Here is a 24,111-nt window from a genome sequence, read left to right as displayed (position 1 = left end):
CGGTTCTCTACCCGGGGGGGGGGGGGGGGGGGGGGGTACTCCCATATGTGGCCTATATAGGTATGTGCCACCCGATAGGGTATGGTTTTTGAGGTTCTCGGTCCTTAAATAGGGTATCATTTTTGCTCCTTTTGGCAATGTGTTCCTGATGTGATCCTTAGATAGGGTACCTAAATTCTATTAGCTTAAATAAACGCCCAGCTAAACGAGAAAAAGATATTTTAAAACTTAATTTTCAGTTCAGGTATTAGAAAAGCGATTTTATAAAGATTTGTGTCTTGCCGTGCGCGGTTAGCCGTTATTTGGGTCGTCAAGGAACGTTTCTCCTCCCCTTAAATAGGGTGTCATTTTTCGGTTTTGGGCCTTAAAAAGGGTATCAATTTTCGCTTTCTGTATCCTTAAATAGGGTCAGGGTTTAAGAACCTTGGCGGCACACCCCTATCCGAAATTTATGGGAGTACCCCCCCCCCCCCCCGGGTTCTCTAGCACCGTTCTTCTCAGTTAGACAAACAATTCAAAAGCCTGGTAAATTTTCTGTTGATAGATCACCTGAGTAGAGTCCATTCTGAATTCCGAAAACAAATATGTTCTTGATTCCAAACAAAACAAGATGTAATTCACTTTCATTCAGAGACCAAACTTACACAATTCTAGCCCGCATGTGTGCGTGGCGTGATCTGACGTCACTTTCATGGTCTATACTCTTATCGCCATAACTTAGGACCAATCAGCGTGCGAGAATTCTCTTGGTTACAGTATAATTACTTATATTCTAGCTACGGCAGCTAAAAAAAATAAACCAGATACTAGAAAAAAACTGACAAGTTGAAATAAGAAATTAACTGAGGTCATGCAGAAATTAACTGCAAAATTTATATTTATTTATTAATTTATTATTATTGTTTGCCTTTACAGTACTAACAGTTTATGACCACAAGTCAGTTTTTTGTCATCATATGAATGCAGTCAACTTAATAATGCAGCAATATTTCTTAAAGGTTAGTTCAGAACTACAATTTAGATGTTGTTTAATAACTCTTATGCTTATTGGTCACAAGTAATTATGAGTCTGGTATGAGTATTTCTGAAGAAATGGAAGAAGTGATGATTGCTGAGGAAAAAACAACGACCCCTGCCAATATTGAAGCGAGGATTTTTAAGACAGAATCCACCAGAAAATTGAGTAACATTTATTTAAGTTGGACAAAAAATCGATTACCGTATTTATTTACCTAAATCCTATTGCGTTATTTCCTACCCTTGATATAAGGCAAAGATGTAAGTAATTATCCATGATATTACTTGGGGGTGGGCCTCCGAAAACCACTACTTGAAAAAAAAAAAAATCGTGTAGCCCCCCCCCCCCCCCCAGTACTTTATGACCAGTTCCCTAAATTGAAGATTAAGGTGAAAAAAGCAAAGATTTCCAAAAACTGCAATGGAAAGAAGTCTACAGGTACCCATAGAGGGGCACAAAAATTATTATAAGTTACATTACTTCGCTCAAAATTGTCTTTTCCCATTTTTTTTCTTTTTCCAGCCCTCAAGACGTAAGTTTACCATATAACCTGTGACAATAATTTCCAAACTAAAGATGATGGTCTCTGATGGGGAGAAGAGATGGCTTGTTGTGGGAATCGCCATGAACAAGGTAGCGGCTCCAATATTGAGAGATTTTGTCAGGCAGCAAATGGACACACATTATGCAAATAACACCTACTGCCATGGTCTGACCGCACCGTGTGCCCTGACGACACTGACTTTTCATTATGTCAATGCTGATCCCGACCTTAAAAGATTGAAATTTCAGAACATTAACAACAATCTTCACAACCATGGTAATCGTAAAAACCTCTACAACTACAACATCAACAATTCAGTAGACTTGGCCAAGTTGTTTCTGCCAGATTATCTCGCTGAATTTTCAGCCTTTGATGAGTCACTGGACATAAGTGCCATCCTTCGCCTGTTGGGATTTATCAATCCTGCACCTATTTTTCCATCTCCAAATCCATTGATTTCCATTCAGACTTCAGCTGATGATGTCAGGGAAAATGTCAGGAACAAGTGGGGCCATTTTAATGTCACTGACTGGACTGAAGTCCTCTTCAATGATTGTTTCTCCAAGCTGGAGACCTTGGTTAGAAGTCTGGGACTGACTGGTGGTATGGAGAAGAATGCTTTAGATCAACTTTCCGATTGGAAAACAAAAGGTATCCATATGTTTTACATGTAGCTCTTGCACTGCATATAGTCCTACCGGTAACAGTTCATCTTTTTTTTTTAAATCAGTTCTTTCTTCCATCTGATCTGAGCTTCAGAAACTGAAAACTCATTACATTCACATTGCTTATTGTAACATGGGTGTGGTGAGATTTCTTAACTTTCCTTCAACATAGTAATTCCATAAATCAGCTGTGCCATAACTACAATTGATCTGGCACAATGGATCAGTTTGTTTCTCTGGTTTTACTTATCTCTACCACACCCTATTCCCATCCAACCCTACTGCACCACTCTTCAAATTCCCTTACTTCCCCTATCATACTGCAGCACTTAGTAGCCCTACCACACCCCATATCCTACAAGCCCTACCACACCCTGTTCCCGTCCACCACTACTGCACCACTCTTCAAATTCTCTTACTGCCCCTATCGCTACAATCTCCAACAGACGCCCTCCCCATGTGCCACATTTATCACATCCTATGCCCTACCAAACATCCCCAACTGGCTGTACCACCTCATCCCCTTGAAACCCCTTCAACGCACCTTCTCTGGCCGCCCCCACCACATCCTATTCTTAACAACGCCTAGCAAAGCCCATTCAGTAATCAATCCCTGGCTAAGATTAAGTTCCCTTTTTTCAAGCCATTGACGTTTTGTGTGATTGTAGGTTGCCAGCTGTGTATGGGGCATACTGTGGATAAAAATCTTCTTTCTCTGGTGCAACAAGATGTTAAGGAACTCGTAAAGAAAATCAAGAAAGTAGAAGCAGAAAAAACAGTCATCCAGGAGGCACTGGCACAGCAAAAAACAGAACAAACTGATATGCAAAACACTGTGACTTCCATTCAAGATCAGCAGTCCTCAATAATAGTTCTGCTGGAGGAACATGATAAGCAGTTGGAAGCAGTGCGAGAATGGAAAGAACAGCAGATGAAAGAGAATGAAAAAATTCTGGAAAGACTCATGTCAGTTGAGAAAACACTCAGTGAAGAATTGATGATCCGAGTCCAAGGAGTGGAAGATGATCTCAGTGGAGTAAAAGATGATATCAGTGGAGTAAAAGATGATATCAGTGGAGTAAAAGATGATATCAGTGGAGTAAAAGATGATATCAGTGGAGTAAAAGATGATATCAATGGAGTAAACGATGATCTCAGTGGTGTCAAAGCACACATTTCTCAGACAGATGAGAGAGTGAAACAACTGGAGGAAAATGTCAGGGATCGAACGATGAAAGATGACAGGCCAGGTTAGTTTAATTTGAATTTCCATAAATATATCTCATAAGTAATAATAATGTTTATTTTAAAATCTCCACCATTCATTTAAGAACAGCACTAAGTAGTGAAGTAGAAATTAGTTTCTGTATGAATTAGGTGGCTGTAGCATAGAAACGTCAAAGGTGCAACAGTAAAGTAAGTTGAAAAATGCACTTATGACCCCTAACCAGCGCTGTCATTAAGGGCCGTAACCTGTTACAGCAGAGTTCGCCTGATGTTACAGGTGAAGATTGGTGTTACGTTACCTTGCATACAGAGCAAAGTGCTACGGGTGATAACTTCAATGTAATGGCTGCTTAAAAACTGAATGACAGCCCTGCTAACTTCCTTGCTATCCCGAAATTAGTTTTACAACAACAACAACAACAATAAAAAAACAATAAAACCCTAGAATACAAGTTCAATGAATTCATTTGTATCAGAATAGAGCCTCGCCTACACGATGGGTTGTTGTTGTTTTTGTTTTTTAACAGAAGATCTACATGTGCATGTACCATCTATTATGTTCATTACATCAACCTTGTGTATAGACTGGATGTTTGGTTTTCAGGGTAGTTCATTGCTATTTGTAGAATTCTTTAAATACGGTAGTTTTAATACTACATGTGAACGTCTAAAGTGCTTTTCATAAACGAGAACACAACGACATAGAATCCAGTTTACCTCGTGTATGTCACTCGAAACCGGAAGTGCCCAAGCCGACACATTTGGCTTCATGTAGGTGGAGAAAATTGATTGCCTAGACGGAAAGCTTGAAAGCACTTTTTCCAAAAATATTTGGAAAAACGTATACGAAAGGGGTACAGAGACACCTTAAAGGTCCATAACTGGAGTTTGATGAGTACTTATTAGAGGGTGACTGCTAAACAGCGGCCCAGTTATGGAGGTTTTGCCATATCTAAAATGTAGTATTTATTTGTCATTTCTGTATCAGTTCGCTTTTATACTTTTTTCTCTTCAGATGCTTCTCTTTTGAACACGTTTGATGTGAAAACCTGCCAGAGAAAGCTTGCGGAGCATTATCAAAGAACAGCCAAGGTGCCCACTACTGTGTGGTCCTCAGTATTTCAAGTGGACCTTGACCAGATCTACACTCGACTGTCCTGGGTAAAAGAGGAACAAACGCCAGCTGGGTCATCAGAAATGGAACTGGACCATTACACTGAACTTTTCACTGAGAAAACCAAGAACGGAGCTGTGCCAAAGAGAATTCTTGTGCGAGGGGAGACTGGGATTGGAAAAACTACTTTCGTTAAAAGGCTGCTTGTGGATTGGTCGAATCTTGAAGAGGCGAAGATGGATGAGGAACGGAAAGCCGCACTGAGGAAGTTCGAGCTTGTAGTGTCTATTAACCTCAAAGAAGTATCCAAGTGCCAGACATTAAGAGAAATCGTAAGTTGGTCACGTCTGTTTCCAGAGGATGAAGAAAAACCAATAGATGATCTCCTCTCTTACATCCGAAGTAACCAAGAGAAAGTTCTGGTTGTATTTGATGGCTACGACGAGTACCGCACCGGCAGCAAAGCAGAAGAAAAGTATGGCAGCCGAAGCAATTCTCCAATCTACAAGATATTCCAGGATGAAGATCTGAGAGACTGTACTGTCTTGGTAACCACTCGACCTTCAAGAGCTGATGAGATACAAGGACCTGCCGACATACAAGCCGAGATCACCGGGTTTGATATGTCTGACAGAGAGGAATTCATGAGAAAGATGCTGGAGAGCGAAACTCAGGTGGATGAGCTGCTGTGGTTCCTTGAGAAGAATAAGATGGAAGACCTAGCAAGAGTTCCGTTACTGACTCTCTTTTTTTGCTTGCTATGGAAGGAAGGAGAGGAGAAGTTGATGGAGCTTGTTGGAAGTAAAACTAAATTGTTTCGAGCAATTACCAAACACATTTTACAGCACAGCCACAGAAAGCACTCTCCCTCTCACGTCTCGAAACTAAAAGAAGCGGATTACGAGGATATCCTCGCTGAAATAGGAAAGGTTGCTGTTGGAGGTATTCTCAAAGGTGATCTGGTGTTCGAATTTGGTCAACTGCCAGAGAAAGTGCGTTGTGAAGAAAGCATGATTGTTGGTCTTCTTCAACTATCCGAGTATGGACCAAGTCTGGAACCAATGGAGATGGTATCCTTCATCCACAAGAGCTTACAAGAATACTTAGCGGCATGGTACATAACTTATAGATGTGTCCCAGAAGGAAATATTGGTGGAATTGAACAGCACGTCCGCACCTTTGAGGATTGTCAGGCCTTGGAGAATGTTTTCCAGTTCATTTGTGGTTTGTCTGACGATGGAGCAGTGAAGGTTTTTCAGTACTTGACATCAGTCAGAATCTCTGACCAAACACTGGATCTATCAAAGACAATACCAGATGTAGAAAACGAGACAGACGTACCACTGTGTGACGTCACCGATAGTCATGAGAGGTTCAGTGACTTGGTTTACGATTCCTTCCGAGAAGTTCGCTCCAAGGCTGAACTCTTGACCCATTTTTTTGATTGCACTGGTGGAATCGTCCTAGTTACTCGTGATCGACCAATTTCTGAACTTGTGCCGAAAGTGAACGTCTTGACTGAACTAGCACAGAAGTGTTTTTTTCTTTTCAGTTGCATTCCGTTGAATGGTTATGATAAAGCAATGTATGAGTCACTGGAGCTTCTCGATTGTTTGCAGATACCACTTACAATTCCAGAGAGTTTTTGCGTTTTCACAGTTGGAGACTTGATGAGAAAGTGCCAAAGATCAGAGGGTGGATACTTACCCAGCTTTTGCAGTTCAATCCTTTGTTTCCGTAATGGTCAGTTTCAGTTTTACATAACAGAATTGTCCCTGGGGTGTGATGACCACGCTAGACTATTTACGGAATCTACTGCGGACTCTGTTCCATCTGGCGTCGCACGTTTTTGTTCAGAGCAGTCATGTCTGAAGTTCTTAAGATATCTACGTTGTAATGAGCTAAGCGGCCAAACAATGAAAGCTCTTGGTGCAGTCATCCGAAATTGTAAACATTTGAATAGGATTGAAGTTCAACACAGCGATGACTCTGTATGTGATCTTTTGGAACAAGTACCAAACCCCAGTAAGTGTTCTTTGACTATTGGCAATGACGAATATTATATACACCCCGGTGTCTGTGTTATCCTTACATCAGCTGGAGCAGTACAGCTTGCCAGTTTGTTACCTCGATTTAACAATACCATCACTCTTGTGCTTGACTTGAGTGATTGCCATTCTCAAGCTGTGGATACACTGGTTACTAGCATCACACACAAGACTCTCAAGAGTCTGATTCTGTATGGAATAAGGCTGTCTCCAAAAGCATCCGCAGTGCTCGGTCGGTCACTTCCTGAAATGTCCTCTCTGCAGAAACTTGCGTTATCTGGGGTGGATGGAAGCATTGTACAAGCTGAGGAAATGGAGGTACTGTTTGGCGGATTTAACAAAGCGTTGCCTTTGCGCTGGCTCATTTTTAGTCTTTTCAGCGTGAGAGGTTGTCTGGCTCCACTAACCAAAAGCTTCCGCTTCTTTCCCAATTTGGAAATGATACATCTTGGAGAGTTAAACGTAGATGAAAAAAACATGCGTGCACTGCTGGAGAGTCTTATCAGATGTACTTTTAATCAGTTATCAGTGTTCCTGTCCGGAAATTCATTGCGTGGCGCAGTGTTTTTTGCTATTGTTGGTGACCAACCTTTCGGAACCACAGTTCGTTTTTTACGGGGAAATTGTTCAGAAGACGGCTTGAGTTTCGTGCAAGGGGTCTTCAAACAAGCACTACCTCAAGTTAATTTCCGTGTGTTGAAGTAGGAATCCTCCCTTTCCGCTCATTTATTTGCGAGCATTGTTAAATTTGTAAACTTAGCGACTCAAAAGAAAAACGTTAACGTATTTTTAAAGCATTGCAGGCGTTTCTTGGCGAGCGATTCCCTTATTTGTTCGTGTTTAGATCAGTTATAAAAAACGAGGAGAAATTTAGCTCAGTCATAACGTATGTGAAAGGACTGGGGTAGGCTAATACAAAAGGAAAGGGTGAGAAGGGCTGTGCAATTTTTGTGAAAATTTTCATTTGCTCGTGTAGATGTAAAAAAATGGCCGATTTTTATGTGACAAACATATTTGTTGAGAAGCTGGCGTGCCAGCTTTTATGTGACACATAAAAGTTGTCACATACGAAAATTGCTCGTGTAGACGACTCGTCATAAAAAATGTGGCAAATATTGCGTCAGCATCCCAAACTCTCGCTGGGCACTGTGCGCGCGTATCTTAGTGCGTATCTCTGCTGTCGAAGGTCATTACTGGCGCACTAAACTTTGAACTGCCGACAAATAATTGTTGAGTCATCTACACGATCAAATATATTTGTTACATAAAACCTTCCCGTGTAAACGCGGCTTTAGACTAATTGTAAAGAAGTAGAACATGTAATATAATTAACAATTATTCCACGAGCGCGAGTTGGATATGAGATGGTAGATAGCCAACGAGACGCGAAGCGCCGAGATGGCTATAACGATCTCATATTCAACAATTGTTTTATTAAAAACGCCCAAAGAATTACAATATTTGAGCCCCCAGCTGTTTTTGTCATATACCATTGCCTGTTAACTAATCAAAACTCAGGAATTGCAATATACCATGTCTAGTTTTTAATAAAGATCTATGGACGATAGAATGGTTCAATCTAGAAAACTGAAATTATGAAACTGCTTACTTTTTAAAGTAAACAGTATTAGAATGCTCTTTTTTGAAAATTCTTGAAATCACTCAACTTAATTCTCGCGAAGACAGTAGCAACAAGCTAAATTTCTTGCATGTGTCAGGTCAAACAAATTCATCAGGCGATAATATTGTATCTTGAGGTTAAGTGTTAGTACTAATTTCTTTCGATTTCGCTTCTCTCTTCAACCCTCTCACCTCTCCTCGAGTACAAGGATCCCCCCTTTTTTTTCTTCATTAAAAAACTGGAAAACCTAACTTTTTACCCCGGATAGCGTTCACAAACAATGTTTGAATTAGATATCACTTAATCTCAGTGAGATAAAAAAAATAGGGAAAACGTTTAAACATTAGAAATATACTCCGGGGCTAATCGAAGGAATACGGTATTTTGTTTACAGCAACAGTTGCTGTATGAAAATTTTATGAAACATTTAATTTTAGTTTGTTTATCGTTGGGCCGCTTAAAACACAAAACAGTAGTTCGCTTTAATAACTAAAATCTCGCATCTTGTAATGTTTAGTCGTGTCAATAATTAATAACTGATGACCTTTCCGTGAAAAACATTTTGAAATATCTCTTCATCCCAAGAAGAACAGTATTTAGAGGTAAAACACTTTCGGCTACGAAGAGACAGCGGATTTAATAGTCAAAGCTGTTGTAAAGTTGTAAAAATGTAAATAGGTTGACGAAGTGTTCGAAGTACGAAGAACAAAGTAAAGACTCGAGCTGACTTGTTAAAGCAATCTTCAAGTTCGTTGATCTTCTCCAACTTTACCCAGTCCTCGGTACTTCTTTGGGTTGTGAAGTCATCATTTTTCACGACAGAAGATGATTTTCTTGATCCGAGCGAAGTATCATTGTTATATTGTACTGCAGGTCTCAAGTTGATGAGAATCTTATCGCATGTTTGGCTCGTGAAGCGTAAGTTTTGGCGGGATAGCGCGTGTGGCGTGGGTTTCTTGCGGGATAGCCATCGCGGATAGCGCGTATGGGTGGGGTTTTTGCGGGATAGCGCGTGTGGTGTGGGTTTCTTTCGGGATAGCGCGTGAAGCGTAGGTTTTTGCGAGATAGCGCGGCTGGTAAGCGATTTTAAGGGATGGCACACGTGGTGAGACGGCGGTGGGAAAAGGAAAGCAAAGTGACTTTCTCGTTGCCTGTAGCACAGGCGTTTTATTTTTGCGAGGCGAATTAGCACAGGCGTGAGTCACGAGCGAGATGGAGGAGTGGCATGGGAGAAATAATCTCTCCCCTCTCCCTTTCGCAAATGACTCGCAATGTGCGCACGCCTCGTGCTTCGCACAATTAAACCGCCTTCTTTGCAGAATACCTTATTATAGGAAATTAACGCGTCATGAAATTAACGCGAATTTCAAACATTCGCGTTAATTTAAGTCGCGTTAATTTTTGTTAACGTTAATTTCCGCACCGTTAATTAAGTGGAGCGTTAATTTCCATGACGTTAATTTCCATTATTTTGGCCCCAATTTCTCCTTTCAGTCCAGACGTTCTTAACTCCAAGGAAAAAGCATTATTTCATCTGCCACTATCATTGATACTGCGAAGAACGCTCAAAGTGGAAAAAGCACCATCAACATTGTTTTCGTTTAAAATTATACGCCTACAAGTGTTGAAATAAATTTGTTCCTGTTGTGTACGTCGCGTTAATTTCCTTCATTTTGAAATGTTACCCCATCTGTCGCGTTAATTTCCTTTATTGGGAAGTAATTTTTCCTTCAATTCGCGTTAATTAACACAAGCGTCAATTTCCTATAATAAGGTATACTCTCTTTCCAAAAATGTGCTTATCGCAAATCACAAGCTAGTAAGTAGCTACGTCATTTTCGGAAAGAGTCAAGAGCGTATGAGAGATAAAATTGCTGCGCGCGGACATTTTTCCTTTCGAGGTTTTACTCCTGACTCGGCAGTGCAGAAGGAAAAATCTTCCAAGCTTGAATCGTCCTCATTTGAGGCAGACGTGCAAAGCAATTCTGAGGTGTGTGTGTCTAACACTTAGCAAAGTGCAGCCTTTTCGCAATACTTAATAAAGGCGGGGTTTTACCTGAAGACCATTTTTCCAACGCTTTAGGTGGCTGACCCATTTCGGTATTTTCCAGCCCTTACACTTTGATGGAACAGTACTACACAGTACTACAACTCTTTATCAGGGGTGCTTACCATTTGTAAGAAAAATCTGGTTGGTGTGACCGTTGCATAATGGTAAGCGATTTTCCGAATATACCGACCAACCGGCTGACTCGTCCCCAGTCGTCTCTTATGCGAAAATTGCAAGACGCGAAGGATGATGGGAAGAAGGAAAGGCAATCGACTCAAGACGGACTCAAAAGACGACTGGGGACGAGTCAGGACCAACCGGATGAGATTTCGCTTATTCTACCAGGCGTTCGTTCCCGCTCACTCGATCTAGCGCCAAATTCAGTGTTGTTTTCTGTCGATATAGCTGAATACTTCGAGGTAGAAAACAAACTTTTTGACGAAGAAGATGGGCTGATGCTGTTTACTGCCGTCAGCTGTTCCATGAGACGCGATTTAAACAGAATACAAGGTTATTTTGAGGTAACTGTTGCCACCTACGCACCGAGTGAATTTCGCAGTCGAGTGAAAATTGGCACGTTCGATCTAGATCCTGTCCCGAGAAAAAATATGAACACATGAACAATTCCAACGTGGAAAACCAGAGGCAGGCAGCTTATTACTCCTGTTAAAGAAGTGCTGGCATTTCTATGGTCGAGGTGGGCCTGGAAACGGAAGATTCGTTCATATGGTAAGAAAATTTCCGACGGTTCGTACCAACCGGAATAAAAGGACTACCTCAAAACGTAGTCCACAATTTTCGAACGGAATTTCCGGAAAATTGCTGTTCCATTTGACTTTCAACCGAAATTTCCGGGTTTTTTGGCTAAATGGTAAGCACCCCAGGTAACTACTACTGTCAAGAAACTGATCACAACTTGTTGACCAATGATTAGGCATTTGTTTCATACCATTACTGTAATAGCAACTGATGAAGAATAGTAGTACTGACCCAAAGTATAAGGGCTGGAAAATACTGAAAACCATTTCAGCCGCGTTTCAAGAAATCCAAAAAAGCTTTACTTATCCCATATATCTTTGTTTTGCAGTATTTTGTTAATTTTTGGACGATTTTGGGGGATGTCTGGGAGGCGTTAGTTTTTCTCAAAGGATTAGTAAAATTTAGACAAATAAGAAATATTGGAGATTTAATGTGATTTTAAAGTTAGAATTTGAAGTTAAAAATTGGTGGACGGACACCAAACAGTCCCCTGACAACCTGGAGTGCTCTTGCGAGGGGGTCAACTGTTTGGTGGTGTTTCCATTTTTTTCTTCAATCCCTTCTTTAAATCTCTTAAAATTTCATTCAAATTCAGGTAGAACCCCACCTTAAGTTTTGATCTTGTGAGAAAACAACAGAAGTCAAAGGTTGCGTGATATAACCAAGCATAGATTTTAATTCTCCCTTCCTTTCCCTTTCCTTAGCCTTTCACCCCCACCTGTCCCTTCCTTTCTACTCACATCCTCCCCCTCCCTCCCCTCTCCTGTAGTCTTTTACTCCACCCTATCCCATCGAGCTTTCTACTCCAATTACCTCCATCCTCACCAGTTTTTTGGGGGAGGGGAAGGGGGTGGCGTCAACAAAGCAGAGGTTTTGGGTGACCGTTACACAGTAGTACGAGGTCTGCATATGTAACGCAGTTTCCGTGAACTCTAGAAGTCATCTTTTTAACACACACGCCTAGGCAAGCTCCAGCTTAGGTTTGAAAATTTATATTGCGTGACAAATCTTCAACAAAATCAGCTCAAACTAGTTGAATGGCATAAAAAGGAAATTCATTTCACGTCAAAAAAAAAATAATGTGGAAAAATATAGAAGCGTTAAAGCTCTCACAAATCAGGGCTTTCAAAAACATGGTTTTGGAAAGTAGGCGGCAGGGTACTTTTCGAGCGCCAAAGGCGCGAGTCGCCAAGGGGGGGGTCTGAGGGCATGCACCCCCCCCCCCCCCAAAAAAAAAGAAATTTAGATGCTTGAAAATGCTATTTTCGGCATTTTTCATTCAATTCAACATTTCCTGACCGTTTCAGTATCCTTTTTTCTTGGTTTTTCGTTTGTACGCGTACTAATCTGTGCCAAGTAATTAGAGAATAACGGAAATTTGCCTTAATTTTGATCTCCCATACCAAGACCTTAGAGTATAAACCGCTAATAAAACAAAACATACTTGATAATAATTCTCTAAGGTTATACACCTTGCAGTATTAACGTACTAACAAACTTGATAACAAACCCCATGTCGTACTAATGATTTTTGCTGATCAATATAGAAAATAAGTTCACAATGGTTTGTTCCCAAAACGTTTTTTACTGTACAGAGGGTCTGTATATTGACCTGTAACTTGTATACCGTATTGAAAAATCCAGAACGAACTGACGTCTGCCCGCTACCATGATATCTGTTGCAAAATTAGCTCGTTCGAAACCGTAGCAAAATCGTTAGAGACAGACAAGATACAGCTGTTTACTGGCAGTCTTTGAAAATCCTGAATCTCGTCAAAATGAGCCAAAAAAAAAAGTTTTAAAATTTCCTTTATCAATATGGTTCTTTACTTTTTATTCAATTCTATGAACTGCTTTTATGCAGTACTGTCCAACAAAGATTTCAATTTCCTCAAAGTTTCGGGACAAAAGGATAGAAAATATTTGGGTGTCGGTAAAACGCCGAGTCGGGCTCGGGCTCGGGCTCGGGGTCGGGGTCGGGGTCAATGTTTTATTTTTTTTTAAAAAAAAATTCACCGATTCAGAAAAAAAAATACAAAGTTTATATTAGCGTGTGGGAAATTTCGAGTCGGAAAAAGCATTTCCTTCACAAATTCGCCACAAATCTTGATCCTTATAAGTTCAAAAGTATAAGAGAAGAATTTCAGTTAAGGTCTAACAGGTGAGAGGTGAAATTTAACTGTAACATACAGTTTTATAGCCTACTTTGTCTACTTCTCTGTAATCGAATAATTTACACCCGCTTTCAATGTTACGTGTATAGCTATCTCTCTACGTCCGTCTTTCCACATCATCTTTCGACGTGCTGTTTGAAATGAGCCAATCAAAACCGATAGATACCCTTGTTGGTTTCACCCACAAGGTCAAAAGGTCATGCTGGTGGGGTGTGATTGGCGGATTTCGATCCGTGTTGTTTGTTACAACAAACCGCTATGCACCAAACACTTAAGGCGAGTGTAATTTAATACTTCCTTGTCGCATAACCTCAATTCTTTGCTCATTTTGTATTTTGTTGATCAACAGAACCACCTTGTAATTCATAAGAACTTCAAGTTAAAAAATAGATTTTGTTTTGAGAGGCTCTTCGGTTTTCAGTCCCACTGAAACAAATTAGTTATAAACAGAGAATTCAAGAGAAACTCGCGTAGACGTTGTCTCGCAAATATTCTAAATCTGTTTACTTTTAAACGTGCGCGGCAGATTTTTGTAGCAGAATTTGATGGACATGAACTGTTTCAGGTGTAAATTAAATTATATATGTTTTTGAGTAATAAAAATTAAAGCTGCCTTTCATATCAAAAAGAAGTATTTTCAAAGAAGTAGAGCGGTTTGCTTTGACAGAGAAACTCGCATGTCGGGCAGTTTGTTGTAACATGTTTCAGTTAGGAAAATTCCTCAAAAATAGAGACATAGCCAGCTTTTTAAAATTTTGCACAAACGTGAATTGCTTCATTTGTGAACTGGATCGAATTTGAACAGCAAGCGAAAATTGTATGGTGTGTGTAGTAAGCGGGAGCGACGAAAGGCGGGCAGGCTACAACTCATCATTTGCGTCGAAAACGATGTGTACATTTAGATCAATTTTAATTAAAATGTCTTTCCGCATTTCGGTCTCGCAAATTGGAGAAATGGCTAGATATCTCCACTTATATTTAAAACAATAACAGAATTGAGAAACTTAAAGATTGCGAGACATGTTGATGCGAGCTTCGCTGTCTAAACAAAAAAATCTTTTTTTCTGAATCGGTGAATGTAAACCCCGAGTCGGCGTTTTACCGACACCCAAAATGTTTCGTGCAAAATGTTATTTGATTAAGCGAATGTTTTCACGTCTATAAATACTTCAAGCAGTTGAATGAAAAACCGTTTTGTTTTCATCAATGAGAACCACTTTCAAATAGTTTATGCATATAAAACAACAATCAGATCAGAATACAATAATTATTAATGCAAGGTTTCACTATTGTCTCGGCAGAGATACTTCTTTTTTGCAAGTTCAAATGTAAGCTTATGCAAATTTCGTGTGAAATGCAATTTGATTCCACTGTCTTGTTTCCCATGTTCATGAATGGTGAAAACAAACTCTTTCTTAAGAAAGTTGTATTTTCGTGAATAGAACCCATTGGCCTGTTTTGTTTTCCTGATCATGTTTGCCTGTGATTTTTACAAAACATGTGGTCTTTTTCTCGGAACTTTAAGTTGTGCAAAAATTTCTATTTTGAACACAGATGTCCCTTCCGGAATTTCTCATCAAAAGATGTAGATTTCACCGCATTGCGTTTCACTGCTTTTATGTTAAGGTTAACATATTAAAAACTCTTGCACTACGCGACCCAGACATTAGGTACGGATGTCTTGCAGTATTTTTGCGGCATCTTTCCATTATTTTATTTATTTTTTGTCAAAGTTTAGGGTAAAGTGAGACGAAAGTAGACGGCCAAAGTTTGGCAAGTAGCCGGTTGTTTCGGCCGGCTACCGGCCCTATTCAAGTTCCACTCATATTCTGCCATGTCGCGTCATCCCATTACGGGAAATAAATTTCCCCGATTCCAAAACTCAACTCAAAACGCTTGAATGACGAGCCAAAAAATTATTCACTTCTCGATTAAAAGATCGGAATATCCGGAAAATAACAGTACTAGCTCCTCATCAATTAAAACTTTCTTCGCAAGAGTTACAGAATAGTCAAGAATAAAATCTTAAAAACACAATTTCGAACTATTCAAAACCAGATTAACGTGCGTCACACGACAGGCAAAATGTTTCAGATAAATTTTTTATCGAAACTGATGAGACCAAGCAACCTTTTGAAATCGAAGACTTTTAAAGCAGTGACATAATACATGCAGGCCGTGATAAAATTTAATTTAAATAAAATTCAATTGGTATTTAATTATAATTATTCAAAGCTTTTATTTTGAAGTCATCTTTTCCATTGATAGCTTTATTGATCTCGTATAAAATTCCATTCAAGTTCGCACCTATACTGTACATTGCCAATGTTTTGCTGACGTCTTAAGAAGTGTCTTACTAACGTCACTAACCAAATCTAAAATATATCCAAAAGATGTTGTGCAAACATACTACTAAAGTGATAAATACGGTGTACGATGAGTGATGAATGATCATCGCAGTGAATTTCCAATTAAACATACTACTCTTTGTGACAGGCGACTTTGATGGCCAACTGTGCGGAAATGAGAATCGACACACTTCTTGCTAAATAAAAAATAGTTTTAAAGTGGAGTCCGCCTCAAAAAATGTACTGCCAGATCACACCGCTATTTGTAGAAACCAGCAAAGCGTCTATTTTCAAAGTTTGCCACAAAAACATTGCGTGACATGAATGACGTTACCTCTTTTATTTACAAAAATAGCTTCAACTTGTCAAAGCAACTACAGTTTCACAATGGTGAATATTATACTTCGCCCCTTAAGCTTTTTTCTCTGTCCTCCCGCCGAAGCAAAGAAGAGAACCTGATTGCAAATTAGCCCAAAAGTCGACCCAGTGTGCCTACAACGATTTACTGTCAAAACTGAAATGAAACCGATTGGCCCATGCTATCCCCGTCGTTTTTGGCCGACAGGAGACTATCGACCACGACGCCCAAAGGGTAAAACACGAATCGGCCTTGTGCCCGATTAATTAACTATTACAACATTCATTTAATAGTTTCCCCCAAGCCAACTAAGCTAACTAAACGTCGAGTGTATCTTTCAGTAAACAAAACATGCCGTTATGACACCGGAAATCCAGCTCACGCATACTATACCCCGTGACTCACGCAAACCTCCGACTTAGGTGCTACTACAGTCATTCCTTTCTAAACATTTTTTATTGAGCACCACCGTACCTTTCTACCCAAAAAACTCATGAAACCGCCCGGTTTTAACCTGTTTTGACCTTTGAAAAATTAGAGCGTTTGAAACTAAACAAGATCCTTTAATCTGTTTATTAATAGAGACAATCAAGGTACAGCCGTTTACCAGCACTTTTTAAAACTCCTCAAACTCTTCAAAATCAAGCAATATAAACTTTTGAAATAACCTTTATCAATGTTTCTTATTTTTTATTCAGTTCTATAAACTGCCTTTCATACACTACTGTCTATTCGATGTTTTGAAGAATTAGGGAAGATTTCTTTCCTATCGCGTGACATCCCAAAAACGGTTGCGAAGGGATTTACTGCTATTTATTTTGAGCCGATTCTTCTTTCAGTGTGACATGACACGGCCAGCCTGTAGACACTTCCTAAAAAAGCGATATTGATGGTTCTATTTCTATTGAATAATAGGCGACTTAAATCGTGAAAAGGTCCGGCTCTATTTATAGAAACGATGTTTTACATTTCACGGAAAGCGTGACAAAAGGTCAAGAAAGCAAGATCGAATGGCAACAGCAAGGCCATAATTAAATCTCAGCCCTACACGATTGTTTAATATTTACTTTTTATCTACGCCGTCTCTGTTGTCTTTAAAATTGTCCTTTCAAGGTGTATTTTTCTGATCTTAAAACAACAGGATCTACAAAAATTTGGAGAGAACAATTTGTTATATCACCGCAACTATTGTTTACACACGGACGCTTCACCGACAGGTTAGAAACCGTCAAGTGACGACAGAAATAATTTGGCTCGCAGTTGAACATGTTGGAGGGTCATTTATAAAGACCATAATATGACATTAATACGTCTTTTGGGACTATTTGGTGGTAAACTTTCGGGGCTTGCAAAAAGAGGCTCGCGGCTCGCAAAAAAGGCTCGGGCTCGCAGGCTCACAGAATAGCTTCCCCCGTTCCTACCAATACTGCACATTCCCAATGTTTTGCTCAGGTCTTCAGAAGCGTCTTACTAACCAAATCTAAAATAATTCCAAAGCATGCTGTACAAACATTCTACTCTTTGTGACAAACGACTTGACGACCAACTGTTCAGAAATGAAAATCGACACAGTTCTTGCTAAATAAAAAAAAAGTTTTACGGCGGAGTCCGGGTAAAAAAATATACCGCAAGATCACACCCCCATTCACGGCCCAGAAACCAGCAAACCGTCTAGTTTGCTAAAAAAACACTGCGTGACATCAATGACGTTACCTTTTTCATTTACAAAAATAACTTCAACTTGTCAAAGTAAGTGCAGTTTCACAATGGTGAATATTAGTACTTTGCCCTTGAGCTTTTTTCTCTGTCCTTCCGCCGAAGCAAAAAACACAAGCTGATTACACATTAGCCCAAAAGTCGACCCAGTGTGCCTGCAACGATTTCCTGTCAAAACTAAAATGAAACCGATTGCGGTATGCGTCACCCGTTTTGTAGCAGCTCCAGGCTATCTCCGTCTTTTTTGGCCGACAGGAGACTATCGACCAGGACGCCCAAAGGGTAAAACACGAATCGGCCTGCCACGCCCGATTAAATAGGGTGCAGTTATCAAAAGTTTACTCTAGGGGAGGAGAAGGAAGATCGATGAGCAGCGAGGGACGCAGGGAGGTGGAAATTGCTGGAGTCTGGAACGAGGCTGCTTGTTTGCTCAGAGCTGAAGAAATGGAAGTGCTTGTTGTGTTGGGAGGCCCTGGCCGGAGGTTTGCGGCGACAGAATATTCTCTTCAGCCTGTTGTTTAATGATCAGCTATAAAGCTGCAAGGTATGTATAGATACAGTAATTACATCTAGAAGGTTAAACTTTTCGATTAGTTCCTTCTTCTTCTTTAGTGATGCGAAGAAGACCACAGGCGGCCCAAGCTCTCTATCAGATTACCTTTGGACGTGACTCTTGCTTACGAGCGGTGTTGTGTTACAAAGATTCGATTTATAAGGGTTTGTATGGGAAACAACGGTTTTGCTTTAAAAGTAAAAAAAAATGTATATTTTATAAATAAAGTTGACTTACCCTGATTCGTTGTTTCATTCTTTGTTGTCTGCCAGCTTTTCAGGTCGATCCAACGCATTTTCGGCGAGTTATCGTTATTTATTTATTTATTAGCAGTGGACACCTAAATAACGATAACTCGCCGAAAACGCGTTGGATCGACCTGAAAAGCTGGCAGACAACAAAGAATGAAACAACGAATCAGGGTAAGTCAACTTTATTCACAATATATACATTTTTTTTTACTTTTAAAGCAAAACCGTTGTTTCCCATACAAACCCTTATAAATAGAATCTTTGTAACACAACCTGACACCGCTCGTAAGCAAGAGTCACGTCCAAAGGTAATCTGATAGAGAGCTTGGGCCGCCTGTGAGAAGACAAAATGACTTCCGCAATGAAGCGAAATTACTTTCGCTTTTATTTTGCTGGCTTCGTCACCATCATTTGCGCCTCGCATTATTTGGGTTTTTTGATGGCATGCTTCTGTAATAAGATTCAAGAAGTCGTCAGACGTTTCATAAACGTATATGAATTATTTAATGTTCATCAAGATGGCTGAACCGAGTTGAGCACATGGTTATTGAGCAATGACCCACAAGGGGTTATGGGTAAATGTAACCCGCGTGACGCGTGACATGTAACATGCTTTCTTCTTCTTTTTTTTTTTTAAACAAAATCAATGTTGCTTTCTGATCACAAGAATACATAATAAAACAATTAACAATAACAGGAACAAGGAAATAAAAATAAAACAACGAACAAAAATTAAAATGTCATTAATGTCCAAGACAGTTCCAAATGGTCTGATCATAAGGGTTCATTAATGTCCAAGGCCTTCTCCAACTTGACAGCAGCATCCAGTGTCACTGGCAGTAACACCCACGCTTACAGCAACGGGTAGTGTTCTTCACCTGCAATGAGAATTCTTTGTCAATGTTCAGTCAGAATAGCGGGCAGGTCGTCGAACGACTCGGCCACTACGAGTAACTGTTTGAGGTGCTGGTGGACTGGGTGACACAGGAGAAGCACAGGGGATTGGAGAGGGGGATGCAGGCGGTGGGGTGACGGGACAGGGCGATGAAGGCATGACGGGACAGGGCGATGAAGGCACTTCAGAACTTGACTCAGGTAGAACTGTTGGGGTCGAGGGAGGGGCATTTGAAGGCATAGAAGATAGACTGGCGTCATTCGGTGATGCTGTGAAAACTGCGGATGGAACATATGATGGACGTTGGTTTAACGGGTTGGGTCGGAGCTTGTCAGGAAGGAGTGGAGTGGTATTGGTCTGATGTGGTGAGGCAATGGTACTTGGGGGAGGTGCCAGTTGCACTTGAACACGGTTTCGCCTAATTTGTCTGGAGCCAGTTTTGATAAAGTAAGATCTGGGGCCAGCAGAGCCGATGATCTGTCCAGAGATCCACTCCTTTGAAGGTGAATTAGGGGGAGGTTTAGCATAGACATAGCTTCCGAGTGGAAAGTCTGGAAGGGGTTGTCCTGCATGTTTGTCGTAAGCTTGCTTTTGCTGTAATTTGCGATGCAAATGTTCGGTTACTACTGTGTCGCGTTGAAGCTTGGATGATTCCAGTGTAATTGGCACGTGAGGCAAATTGCTGCGGAGAACTCGGCCAAACAGTCGCTGAGCTGGAGAAAAGGTGTGACCGGAAGGGGGAGTATTGCGTACTGATAGAAGAGCCAAGTCTACATCTTTAGCTGTGCGGAGAATATGTTTGGCAGATTTCACAGCTGCTTCAGCACGACCATTGGATTGCGACCAGTATGGAGATGATGTGATGTGATTGAACTTGTATGTTCGGGCAAATTCTTTGAACAAGTCCGAGGTGTATTGAGCTCCGTTATCTGTTAGCAACGTGTGTGGAATTCCATGTCGGCCAAAGTGCTGCTTGGTGGCTTGCACAACAGCGGTTGATTGGATGGATGAAAGGCGGTCAATTTCATAAAAGTCACTGTAGTGATCAACAGTTACTAGATATGGTATGCCATTGAGCTCAAATAAGTCCTGTGAAACCAGTTGCCAAGGTAAGGTGGGTACAGGGTAAGGTTGGAGTGGTTCCCGAGGGTGTTGTTGTTTGTATTGTGCACAAGTGACACAGTTCTGGCACATGTCTTTAACCTGGCTGTTGATCCCTGGCCAGAAGACACAACTCCGAGCGTGTCGAATGGTGAACTCGGAGCCACGGTGAGCAGCGTGCAGCTTGTGGAGTATGGACGGGCGAGCAGAAGAGGGGATAATGACGCGATCTTGTTTAAACAGGAGCCCATCATGTGAGGTGAGTTCATGACGGATGGCCCAGTATGGACGAGCTAGTTCAGGAACCGCGGCTTTGTCATTGGGCCAGCCAGCCTCAATGAGAGACTGCAGGGCGATTTGTTCAGGGTCTGTTACAGCCGCCGTTCTTAGCTCCTGAAGTGTGGCATCTTGAAATGCAGAAAGCTGAGGAGTGTCTGTTTCAAATTCTACTCAATAGACCACTTCGTTTGCACTTGTTTGTGAGTGGTGGTGGGAAGAGGGGCTCGAGAAAGTGTGTCAGCGATGTGGAGTGTTGATCCCTTGTGGTACTCAACGCAGAATGTGTAGCGTTGAAGAGTAAGCATCATGCTTTGAAGACGGCGTGGAGCGGAAGCCAGAGGGCGCTTAAAAATGGTCTCCAGAGGTTTGTGATCACTATGTACAACCACATCAGATTTGCCAAAGAGAAGTTGGTCAAACTTATGGAATGCATGAACGATGGCTAGAGTTTCTTTTTCGATTTGAGCATATCGTTGTTCTGTTGGACTGAGAGAACTTGAGCTGTAGGCTACAGGTTGCCACAAGGTATCGAAGGAGTTTGAGGAAGAGGTGGCTGGTTGAAGAAGTGCCGCACCGAGGCCATATTCAGAGGCGTCAACTTGAATTACCACTGGGGATTTGACATCAAAATAACGGAGACAGGGAGCTTGAGACACTAACTCCTTTGCTTGTCGGAGAGCTTCTGTGTGTTGGTCAGCCCACAGGAATTTCTGATCGATGTGGGTGAGATCACGGAGAGGACGTACCACCTCACTAAGACGGGGGCAGAACTTCGATAAATAAGTAATTGTGCCCAGGAAACGCCGTATGGCTGCTTTGTCTTGAGGTTGAGGCATGTTCAGGACTGCATTGACAATCTTATTACTGGGCTTTAGTCCTTCAGGTGTGAGGGTGTGGCCCATGAAGGGTGCAGAGAAGGTCTTTAGCTTGATTTTGTCTGGATTGAGCTTTAGGTGATGCTGAGAGAGGCGATCCAGGAGCTCAATTACTGTGCGGTCATGATCATGTGTGGCCTCTTTTAGTGATGTGCCCCGACCTATGACAATGATGTCGTCGGCGATGTTGACGACACCCTCCAAGCCACAGAGCACATCATGAATGCGACGCTGGAATTCCTCAGGAGCTGAACTAATGCCAAAGGGAAGTCGAGTCCAGCGGTAACGCCCCCAGGGTGTGTGCATAGTAGTCAACTTAGAGGACTCCTCTGTCAGCTTAATTGTTTGAAAAGCATCTTTGAAGTCAAAAGTTGAAAAAATCTTAGCCTGATGAAAACGATGAAGGTTCTCCTCCAGAGTGGGGATGGGGTATACTGGTCTGAGAATAGCTTTGTTTATAGTCTGGGAAGGGTCTAAACAAATGCGAACTTTGGCAGGCTTAGTTGCTGATGGTGGGCGTTCACGCACCACCATGTTTGATATCCAGGGTGTGGGCTCATTCACTCTAACTAGTTGACCCGTGTTAATCAGTTTGTCCAGTGCCTCTTTAATGATGGGTAACTTTGGTGCAGCGTAGCGGTGAGGTGCAGCTTGGATGGGCTTAATAGTAGGATCAAGTGTCAGTGAGTAAGGTTCTCCCAGTTCACCCAGCCCCTCAAATAAATGGGGATAGTTAACTTTCATAGAATCAAAGGTCAACTCACCAAGAGGAGGTGAAGAAGGTGTTGAGGTGACATGGAGTTGATTGATAGTGTCAACATCATAATTCAGGATACCCATGCGAGTACTATCAGCCAGACCCAGCAGAGGTGCATAGTAGCTTTGTGCTGTTATAACTTGAACCAGTACATCATAGGTTTTGCCTTGGCGAGTACAGTGCAATGTGGTTTGACCTCCAGTTGGGATGATGGATTTGGAGTAGTCAAGGAGACGAACACTGGAAGGTTCAACTTGTACGGGAGACATTTTCTGTAGATCTGTGATGTGTATGGTGTTACATGAGCACCCAGAGTCCACTTGAAATCGGATGCGGCGAGTTGTTGCTGGCAAGGTAGTTGGGCTAAGATCCAGATCAACAAAGATTCCCTTGGGTGCAGACTGAACCTGTGCTATGTCGTGAGTGATGGCATAAGCAGTGCTTGACTGAAAGCCTGTGTCTGCCTGGTACACTGTGTTAGCAGCAGATGCTTGGCAAACTTGTTTCCAGTGACCCCTTTTGCCGCAACCATGGCAAGTATCATTAGCTGCTGGGCAGTCACGACGAGCAGCGTGTGGTGTGCGACCGCACCACAAGCAGGTAGAAGAGGCATGCGACTGTGAAGCAGGGAAGCCACGTTGTCTGAAGGGACGGCGAGGAGGTCTGGACTTGATGGCATTGGGTGTGATCTTGTGGGCTGCATCAGTTGTGTCCTCGTTTGATACGCTGGGTGTAAGCTGGTGGACTGATTCCTCAAGCTGTTGTTTAGTGATGGCTGATTCAGTTTTGAGGCCAGCCTCAAAGTCCCGAGCCTTATTACTTGTTCGAAGGTTAAAGAAGCTAGGTTCTCTCGTGAGATTAGGTCGCTGCGAAACTGCTTGAAGGTGTCATTTAGCCCTATCACAAAAATGTCTCTCTGCAGCCTGTCGTCGACGGCTGAAGGGAAATTGCATTTGTAGTACTCTAGTCGGACTAAAGTATGCCACTGTTGAATGCTCATTCCGGGGTTCTGTTTTAAAATTCGAAGAAAATGATGAGTGCATTGGATGATGGGTTCTTCACCAAGATAGTGGTTGGAGAGTTTGGCTAACCATTTGGCCGGATGTTGTTTATCTTCATCGGCGATTTGGGAGTCGATGGTTGTGGTAAGTACATCCCATTCGGCCTGAGGGAAAGCTCGTCGAAGAGCCGCCATAACTTTAGGTCGTTTCGCTGATATCCAGTAGTCGTCGCTGTCCACAGCCTTAGCAGGGTTGATGTAGTCCTCCATGATACAATAATCTCTAAAGTTTGCAATGAAGAATTTGAAAGCTCGACGACGATCCTCTGAGCTGGCGTCAAACACAGGTCGATCTTTGCCCATGATGACGGAGGGGAAAAGAGTCCCAAACAACGATGAGTCGATCGATGAGCGGTGAGAAGAGTAGATCAGTAAGTTCGGAAAATAGTCCAAACCGCGATGAGTCGATCGATGGGAGAGAGACGGCGAGTTCGAAGCGTTCTGATAGAACGAGTCTGGATGCAATCAGTCACGAGAGACCAGGCTGAATTGTTGAAGCTTTCGGTTCTTCACTTCTGACACCATGTAATAAGATTCAAGAAGTCGTCAGACGTTTCATAAACGTATATGAATTATTTAATGTTCATCGAGATGGCTGAACCGAGTTGAGCACATGGTTATTGAGCAATGACCCACAAGGGGTTATGGGTAAATGTAACCCGCGTGACGCGTGACATGTAACACTTCTGTGGAACAAT

At 41.6% G+C, this 24,111-nt stretch overlaps 1 protein-coding gene across 4 annotated transcripts in view; it reads left to right on the top strand.

Annotated features, from left to right (window-relative positions):
• LOC144650899 (uncharacterized) overlaps positions 1–8,186 on the top strand; it is a 217,039-nt gene extending 208,853 nt beyond the window's left edge. The window contains exons 1-4 of one of the 4 annotated variants that reach the window (XM_078510685.1): positions 891–998; positions 1,541–2,213; positions 2,896–3,477; positions 4,470–8,186. In XM_078510685.1, coding sequence (XP_078366811.1) covers positions 1,595–2,213; positions 2,896–3,477; positions 4,470–7,321 — 4,053 coding nt within the window. In that variant the 5' untranslated portion in view covers positions 891–998; positions 1,541–1,594 and the 3' untranslated portion in view covers positions 7,322–8,186. Of the gene's footprint in view, positions 1–890; positions 1,003–1,540; positions 2,214–2,895; positions 3,478–4,469 lie in introns of those variants that run through there. The other 3 variants (XM_078510686.1, XM_078510688.1, XM_078510687.1) reach the window with 3 other exon arrangements.
• Positions 8,187–24,111: the final 15,925 nt, after the last annotated feature.

Source organism: Oculina patagonica, chromosome 4 (assembly GCF_052425735.1).
Source record: "Oculina patagonica isolate OP01 chromosome 4, crgOcupat, whole genome shotgun sequence".
Taxonomy (NCBI): Eukaryota; Metazoa; Cnidaria; class Anthozoa; order Scleractinia; family Oculinidae; genus Oculina; species Oculina patagonica.
The sequence above is the reverse complement of the archived record's forward strand: the minus strand, read 5'-3'. Positions and strand labels throughout refer to the sequence as shown.